Source organism: Clarias gariepinus, chromosome 18 (genome assembly GCF_024256425.1).
Source record: "Clarias gariepinus isolate MV-2021 ecotype Netherlands chromosome 18, CGAR_prim_01v2, whole genome shotgun sequence".
NCBI lineage: Eukaryota > Metazoa > Chordata > Actinopteri > Siluriformes > Clariidae > Clarias > Clarias gariepinus.
The window spans coordinates 10,879,588-10,889,034 of NC_071117.1; the positions used below are offsets into that span (position 1 = coordinate 10,879,588).

Sequence of the window (9,447 nt, forward strand, 5' to 3'; positions counted from 1 at the left end):
ATTATTATAATTATTATTATTATTATTGATTTATTTGTGTGCTGACTCCCATTTTATTGCTTTGCTGCCTAAAATGAAGACAGCTTTTTTTTTGTTTTATATTGCTGTATTTATTCAGTGCAATTTTTAGTGAAAGATGTCAAAAAAAACAAACAAAAAAAACAATTACTGATTAGGAAAAGGATCACCCAGCTCCTGAAAACGACTTGGAAACTCAGTGAGGTGAAGCTCATCACCTTCTCAGTGACACATCTAGACTTATTATTGGAGTGTTATCATTTTAAAAGGAGAGTCACCTAAATCCTCATGCTTGCCCTTTTTTAGTTTTTTGCTTCAAACACATCAACTTCAGGGGAAAAGGGGGGTTTACCTGCTTATATTGAACAATCTAGATACTGTGACTTTGCAAAATAAAAACAATATTTAAAATACAAAATCTGTAGCTGTCTCCTGAAAATGCTGTGGTAAAAACCCTGTTTTTTGTTTTTTTTTACTTTTTATTTAAGAAATAATAATAAAAAAACAGATTTAATTGAAGCATTCAAGCGCTGTTAAGGTCGCCATGTATCACAAGTGAGTAGTTATGTACTGTACTGTAGCTCCTCTTCAACGCACTAGTGTGTGTGTGTGTGTGTGTGTGATGATTCGGGAGGTGTGTGTAGCTGCCTGACTTTCCTAATCTCCACCACGCCCCGCCCACACAGCAGCCTCATATCACCGCGGCCCTGAGACAGGAGGAGACACAAACCGGGACATCCACTGTGAGCACGAGCGCGTACACAGACACACATACGCACTCAGACGTATACGCTCGGGCACGCTCAGGCGCACGCACAGTCGCGCGTGCACTCGGTCCATGCGCCACGCGCTCGGCTCGCACGTCTGTCCAAAGGAAAAGCGCGCTCTCGGGGTCTCGCGGACGCCGTTATGGCAGCCACGCTGTTAACGGGACATGAGGACTTTCTCCCGCTGATGAAAGGCTTTCAGGATGAGTCCGGTCTGTTTACCGACACCGACCACCGGGGACTGGCCAACGAATACGCACAGGTTATTATTATTATTATTATTATTATTATTAATAATGATGTATTTGTAGAATAGATCCACTGTCCTTTCATCTTGCATGAAGGATCAAAGGTGTGTCCTCGTCTCCTGTCTCAGACGCATGTCGCTTTCTCTTGTCATGATGCGCCCTTGTGTTTATTTTCCCACTAGGGATTTCCCCACATGTGTTTATACACTGTGTGTGTGTGTGTGTGTGTGTATGTTTTTGTGTGTGTGTGGTGATGCGGGTCTCAGGGTCTCCTGGCCACTGACCGTCACCAACATTTGATTCGTCCTTTCCCCTCAAACATCCCTTCTTAGAGTAGAGTGAAAGTTCCTCGCAATCATCTAAGAGAACAGCTGGACACTAAAAAAAAAAAAAAACACCCCAAAATAGCCCCTACACTTGAGGAGGATTGCAAACCCGGGTGTCACCCCCCTGCAAGCGCAAACAAATAACCCGTAGGTTTGATTGGCCGTTTCCTGCTGATTGCGCTCTAATGATAATTGCCTGTGGTTTATATGGAAAACCTGAGTGTGAGTGTGTGTGTATAAGTAAGGCGGTGAAGCTACTGGTTTCCGTGCGTCAGCAGAGTCTGTTTTGGGCCCACGGTATGTATGAGCTCCGTTTTACAGCGCAGGGGGGAATGTAGCGGATACCTACCGAAGGCTGTGTGATAAATGTTTGGCTGCTGACTGCGGCATTGACAGTCCGTCGTCGTAGTTCAGCACAAAATGTCTTGCCCAATCGATCTTTTTCCGGAGTCAATGAGAGTCGTCCTCGTACCGAGAGCCGAGGCATGGCCGAGCAGTCAAGGGTTAACCGTGCCGTTTGGAAGACCCTGACGGTGCCAGCGTAGCCATGACTCTCGATCTTCCCACCCCGGCCTGATTTCCCATCCGCATGTTTTTTGTTTCAAAAGTTGTAGAGAAGGAGTCATCGATGTGTTTGTGACCGACTGTGCTACACGTCTATTTTAAAACTTTGCCCGCTGTTCTGCATGCACATTTATGCCCAAGTGTTCTCTGCGTCACCTGCTACACACATAGCACGCATTCCGGTCTGCTTATGAAACTTGGACGCAAATCGTATCGGCCATACATATGGTTATTTGTGAAATCATAAGCAGTTCAAGATAAGATGAGATGAGATGAGATATTACAAATCTCTGTCCGGGCTTCTGAACATTATCGGAGACATACAGAGAGAAGGAGAATTAGTTCTGTTCCCAAGTTAGACGAAAACTTGCCATACTAGCTGAAATGAGCAGTGCATGCATTCCACCTGTCATGAAATCATCTTTCTTTGACATATCCTCGTCTGTGGGAGTTTAAATCGAGAGCTCTTCTGTTTTTCCCCCCAGGCGAAGCTTGAGATGGACAAATACCTGATACCTCAGCTGCAGGATTCCCCGGCAGTCAAGAAGCAGTGCCAGGATAGCTCCTCTGTGGAGTTTTTCTACGAGGAACAGGGCTCTCCTTACAGTATCAACATGAACGTGTACCTCCCTGACATCGCCTACTTGCGTGGCGGCCTGTGCCGCCCTACACGGCCCTCCGTACCCTGTCAGGTAAAGAACAAACCGGTGAGCTCACCCTACTCTTCGGCCCCAGACTGTTCCATCCCTCCGGCTCTCCCTGATTTCACCACCATTTTCAGCTCGCCCTCGGCGCCGTGCACAAACATGGATGCGGGCAACGCTTCAAACGGAGTCTTCATCAAGGAGGAGATACCCTCTTTTGAGCTTCCCCAGGACGGGCATCTGTTCCAGCTGCTCAGCTCGGATCTCGATGTTCCCATTCAGGCCGTTTCGGACTCTCATGCCCACGCCATGTCGTCAGAAGTGCCCTCCTTCCATGACCTGCACTTAGCAGCCACACAGACTGTCAACAAGCCCTACTGCGCCATGCCAACACATGCGTACCCGCTCAACCCGTCGGGTCACTTCTCCCAGGGCCACACGCAGGTCAAAGCACCCTACCTTCCTCCCTCACCGCCCACCTCTGAGCCGGGCAGCCCGGACCGGCAGAAAGAGATGCTGCATAACTTGACGCCACCGCCATCTTACGCCGCCACTATTGCGTCCAAACTGGCGGGGCGTATGCCTGCTAATCAAGGTCCCGCACCCGCACGGGCGCCCGCCCCCACCACCACTGGGGCCATGCCTGTCCGATACAACCGCAGGACAAACCCTGACCTTGAGAAGAGGCGGATACACCACTGTGACTTCCCAGGTATGGAAGTACTTCTTTCTTGATGATCATACCATTAATTAAAAAAAATATTTAGTATTCTTTAAGAATAAAAGCAGTGTCGCTGCTATAGCCTTGAGGTAAACTAACAGTTTAACTAGATTTTGGGCCATCAGTAAGGCCATCCTGCAGTCCTCGACTTCCTAAGTGTATCGTCCAGGAGCTGTTTCATATTCAGGTGTAGGTTTATAAATCACACCGATCACTCTCCTGCCTTTATCCGAGCACTCTCTGCCCCTTTTCCCCCCTGCGCTTCCTCACCAACTCCGGTCCGCTGTTGAATAATTCAGGCTCGGGCCAAAGCCTTTTAACCAGGCCTCTGAATTAATGCGAGGGAGCTGACGTCAGCCCTCCCCCGATTGTTATTGAATCCTGTTGCATCAAATTGACCGACCAGATTGTAAAACAGGCAAGCCTCATGACACCATTAATAGTGCATTTACGCTAAGCAGTTCATCTGAAACGCTACGCTCCGCCATTTAGAAGCCATCACCACTCTGCTCTACGGAGGGGGAGGGGGGTGCGCAGGGGTTTACAGCTAACAAGATGAAATTGGTTTTTAGCTTCTCAAATGGAATGGAAACATTACCGAAGCCAAAGAAAACCTTCCCTCTTTGGTTTCGTTTTTCCCGATTCCGTTGTTCATTTCCTGCGTTCATTTTTTTTTGTTGCAGGTTGCAAGAAGGTTTACACCAAGTCCTCGCATCTGAAAGCTCATCTGAGGACGCACACTGGTAAGAACTCCCCCACCACCACACACACACGCACTCTTTCAACCCCACCCCAAATTAAATCCGGGGTTTTTATGTGGGCCTGTCAGAGCAGCACCGCTTCTTTATTTTAGGTGTTTCGGGTCATGTTGCTAGGCAGGACGAGGCTCTCTGGCATGCCCTCGCATTCATTCCTCTGACAGTCTGACAGCTTGACAGCCATCCCACACCACACCACACCGTCGACCCGATAAGATGGGTTTTTTTTTTTTTTTTGTTTGTTTTTTTTGGTTCGAATCACTGCAGAACCCATATATAGATATAATATATAAATTCGGTGTTTCGCAAGCGCTGCTGTAAAATCCTGGTGTAAACGCGGCACATTACGCAGCATGGCCTTGGCCATACCGAAAGGGGAAAACGAACACAAACGATTAGTACTTTTCTAGGAACGGCTAGATGACAGCAGACACGCCGTAAATCCATGTGCTAGCTTGCTTCGGTCCTCAGCTCACGTTGAGATTAGATAAGGTCGCCCACTCCTCACATGACCGTACCATAAATCCCTTTTTTTTTTTTCTTTTCTTTTTTTACAAATTTCAAAAAAAAAATCAAGGTCATGAATGATTGTATGTAAATGAAACACACTTCCATTTTTTTTTCCTATCTTCCTCTCTTTTATGTACCCCTGGTAGGGTTGTCATAGCAGTGACACACACACACACACACACCCACACACACACACATACATGTCAAGGAGGACAGTTTTTTTTTCCCTTCTTCCTCTCTCTTTTTTTTTCTCTCCGTATGAAGGTCTAAACCAGGCTTTACAAAACCTAATCACCTGAGCTACACTCTAATTCTCAGCGTCTCAAGAGAGAGACAGGGAGAAGAAATACCCCCCCAAAACTCCCCCCCCACCACCCAGGCGCACCATATCGAGCTCCCGAGACGAGCTCGCCAAAACAAGTCATTACAGGATTCCTCATCTGGGACTTCCTTCACCCGTGCTCGTGCGCCACACATACTCGTCTGTGTGTGTGTGTGTGTGTGTGTGTGTGTGTGTTTGTTTTTTGTTTTTTTGCACCTAATTATCTTATACAGATCCTTTCAATACATTACAGCTTCCTCTAACCTGATTAACAACCCTGATTCATTCGAAGATCCGAACTATTTTCCCGTCGTCTCTCTGGTTGCGCTTGGCTCGGATTTTAAGAAGAGGCTTAGAAGATGTAACAGCTTTTTATCTCTTCTTTCATCAGCATTCTCTCCTCTCTCTTCTTTTCCTTCACGTGATGAAAAACGTTTCGGAGCCGTTTTTTTTTCATAACAAAAAACGTTCCTAGGCCGAGACTCATTCTTTACCTGCGTGCCATTAAGAACAACAAAAACAAGCCAGAAAAAGACAAAAGAAAGTAGATTATCAAACAGGATCTTTTTCAAAAAGAAGATGCTTTGTTTGGTTTTCGCAGAACTGGCTTTAAAACATTGAACCCTGCGCTTGGGAAAGACAAACACGCCGTCTTTTCCTTCGACAGACCTGACAAGCCGGCCTTTTGAGCGTCGCATAGCTCTGTTTAAACAAACAAAAAAAAAAAGATATTTAAAAAGAAAAAAAACTGATTTATCTCGGAGGTTGGATTGGGGTTGGACGTGTAGGCGTTAGGAATTGTGTGTACAGGTGTTAGGCAGTGTGCTTACAAAAACAAAAACACAACCTCCGATCGCATTTTTTTACTTGTAGGTATGTAGCGTCTGTTGGGGGAAAAAAAAATCGTATGAATTTCTTTTTATTGCTGAATCTAAAGTTAATTTGTTTATTTATGGAGCTTTGTTTTTGTTTGTCTTGTCTCCTTTTCCAGGCGAGAAGCCATACAGGTGCACATGGGAAGGGTGTGACTGGAGATTCGCTCGTTCCGACGAGCTGACGCGCCACTTCCGCAAACACACGGGAGCCAAGCCGTTCTCGTGCGCCGTGTGCAGCCGCAGCTTCTCGCGCTCCGATCACCTCGCGCTGCACATGAAGAGGCACCAGAACTAATCGCTAAGCACTCGCACCGACATGCATTTATATCGGAAATTACTGTACACACACTTGCACCCTCACACACATACCACTGACAATCAAAAACATTCATGCTTCACACTTATTCGCACACACACTGTAAAATGTGCATTTGAAGAGACGCTAGAACAACACACACGTGTACCAAGACGAGCCTTCCGTACGAGGGTGAGCGTTTGCCTCTCACGTGTTCGAACAAGCTCTGAGCTCCTGACGTTATTGCTACAACATGGCCACGTTTTTTTCTTCTTCTTTTTTTTTAATCGTTCTCTCACACACACTCACTCACTCTTTCTCTCTCTGTCTATCTCTCTCCTGTTTTTTCGTCACTTTTATACGGTACTTAAACACACATTGGATGGGAAAGACTCCAACACAACTCACTGCTCTGGCTTGTTAATGCTAGCGTTTGTACGGTTAGACTACACAGAACTTTAAAAAAATAAATAAATTAGTTTGTTGGCGCTCGTTCGGTGATAATCGTCACCCTCATGTTAAAAAAAATCATATCCTGCCAGTTAAAAGGAAATGTGGATTTCACATGCTATCTGGGAAACTTTTGCATACATAAACATTTACTGTAATTAAACAGTAATTTACTGTAATAATAATAATAATAATAATAATAGATTCATCCAGCCATCCATCTGTCTAGGAACCTCTGTAGGGACTGTGGAGGCCAGTGGTGATTACCATTATATTTATTCCCACTTTTTGCGACCGTGGTATGACCTCCATTCACACACTACAATTAGCCTAACTTTCATGTCTTTGAGCTGTGGGAGAGAACCGGAGGAAACCCACCAAGCACGTGGAGAACATGCAAACTCCATGCACACAGACCTCGAGACGGGAATCCGAACCCGGAACCTTGAGGTGCACGGCGACAGTGCTAACCACTACACCGCCGTGCTACCTAATCGTAATACTACTACTACTAATAATAATAATAATAAAATTCACAAATATGTGTCCAAAAATAGACGTCATTTACACACCACACCTAAAACATTTAGATTTCAGCAACAAGAGTTCAACAAATAGAATTTTTATTCCATTCTTTAAAGACGTAACAGCTTTTTAATCGATTCATTCATAAAGATAAAAATAAAAATGTTGTGATTTCCGCAGAATAAAGAGCCCTGACGATGTCGTCCTTTGGACCAAAACTACACGATCTAACCGACTTCCCCTCCAAGTGCACTTGCGTTTACTAAAGCACTTATTACCTTCATTCCTAAATTTTAATGTGACATTCGATTTGATGATTTATTTTATTTTTATTTTATTATTATTTTGTTTTAGGGCACATCTGGACACCAGAAATTGTTCCAGATGTTTAAAAGCTTTCCCCTAGAACTCCAGAAATCCAGTAAAAAAAACAATTTTAGTGGCCCTTACTTACTCGACGTTAAACATCTTCATCTAATAATTGTTTTGGTTTACCCAGAATTCCACGGGTTGTCATGAGTCATGGTGCACAAAGCGAGTTTTTTTTTTTTTTTTTTTTTTTTAATGTCTGGAACTGGAAATTACCCGAAGATTTCTCTTTGTCTTTAAAAACTGGAAGCCGCTTTGGTTTTGCACTTGACTCAAACTGGAAACAAGTTCGATTGTCACTGGATCATGTACTGTTTTAAAACTGGACTCCAATCACTCCATTTTAGTCCGAGACGTACTCTCTGACTGCGAGCTGACGTATTTATAGCTTCTGAAAGAAAGGGATAATAATGTACTGCTACTGAGCTGCAATTATGGCCTGAATTATTGAACGGCCGCGTATAAATGGAATGAGAGGAATATTAAAGCGATGCAGACAGCTGGATGATTTGTACAGACTTCCTCAACACACACACACTCAAACACACATACACACACACACACATACACTCGAGCATGCCGGCCATTTTGTTCTTACTGTCACTGGTGCGTTAGCTTGAATGTATCAGACCGCGCACACTGTTCTGTCCAAGTAACACCGCAGGAACACATTTCATCTCCAAGTGCCTTCTGGGGTTTTTGTTTCTCTTAACAGGTTTTTAGAACAAACAAAAAAAAAAAATCCTAAATAAAACAAAGCTACGATGTTTACTCTTGGCAGCGATTTGGTTACCCATGACAGCAGCCTTTTTCTATTTTGTTAAAAGAGAAAGGGCTATCTGGTTCTTCCTGTAAAAAAAAAAAATAATTAATTAACTTATTTATTTCATAGGCTTCATGAAGTGAAATTTGACGAATGGGACTTTAATTTTGTTTTTGTGTAACTAAACTACCTTATTGTAAATATTTTTCATTTTATTGTATATATTATTTGATTAATTTTTATTTTGTTGCTCTATTTTTTTTTTTTTTTTTTATGAAATTGTGGGGCACCAACATATTACTCTGCATCTTTGCGGTGTGTCAAATTGTTTTTTGTTTTTTTTCCGATGTTGTTTTCAATATTTTTTTTTATTTTGTACTTATTTTATAGATTCTCAGACGATATTTCTAAATTCGTTGTCTTATAAATGACAAAAGTTGTTTTTGCCAACTGAATGAAACAAAACCTAATAAAAAAAATCACAGTGACATTTTCACTTGTTTGCTTTGCTCTGGTTTTTACTTTATTTTGAAAGAATGTTGTTTTTGTTTTTTTAACCTTGAAAATTATCTGCCTTTCATATACTGGGACGAAAAGGTTGCATGATTAAGGATCAACGTGTAACCGGTGGTGTTTGAGGTTTTTATCTTTATTTCAGCTTCAACCCCACCCACACAGTATACGATACACCTATTACTATATACAGTATCTATATCTACATCTACGTGTGGGTCATACAGAGTTAGAAAGAGATGTGTGTGTGTGTATATGGATAAATTTAAATAGTCAGCCAAATATATACACATTCAGGGAAAAAATAAGATGATGTATATTATATTAATATAATATTAATAATATGTATATTATATATATATATATATATATATATATATATATTATATAATATACATATTATTAATATTCTCTACTGCAGTTAGCTAAAGCAGTAGAAAGCCAAACTGGAGTGATCATTTCCCGTGACACCATACGCCGCACACTGAAGAGGAATGGCATGCATGGGTATCGTCCACGAAGGAAGCCTCTCCTTAAGCCCATGCAAAAAAATTTGCTCGAATTTGCTAGGGCCTATGCTGAAAAAGACTACTGGGACTCTATACTCTGGAATGATGAGACAAAGATCCCTGTTTTTGGAACTAATGTTTTCAAAACTCTACGGCGTTGTAAAAGTGAGGATTTAAAAAAAAAAAGGCATGGTGCCTACAGTGAAACGTGGTGGTCTGTGTCTGTGCTTGAGTGCTGCCGGTTTGGGGGAACTGCATTTCATTGATGGT

General features: G+C 42.8%; 1 protein-coding gene across 1 annotated transcript; it reads left to right on the forward strand.

Annotated features, from left to right (window-relative positions):
* Nucleotides 1-398: 398 nt before the first annotated feature.
* On the forward strand, nucleotides 399-8,649 carry klf5a (Kruppel-like factor 5a). The gene is made up of 4 exons (XM_053477577.1): nucleotides 399-1,047; nucleotides 2,409-3,279; nucleotides 3,972-4,031; nucleotides 5,870-8,649. The coding sequence occupies exons 1-4, from the start codon at nucleotides 928-930 to the stop codon at nucleotides 6,046-6,048; spliced, it is 1,230 nt and encodes a 409-aa protein (XP_053333552.1). The 5' UTR covers nucleotides 399-927; the 3' UTR covers nucleotides 6,049-8,649.
* Nucleotides 8,650-9,447: the final 798 nt, after the last annotated feature.

Coding starts and splice junctions, on each gene's coding strand:
- klf5a (XM_053477577.1), top strand. CDS start 928: ATGGCAGCCACGCTGTTAACGGGACATGAGGACTTTCTCCCGCTGATG. Junction 1,048..2,408: donor TGGCCAACGAATACGCACAG/GTTATTATTATT, acceptor TTTTCCCCCCAG/GCGAAGCTTGAGATGGACAA. Junction 3,280..3,971: donor ACACCACTGTGACTTCCCAG/GTATGGAAGTAC, acceptor TTTTTGTTGCAG/GTTGCAAGAAGGTTTACACC.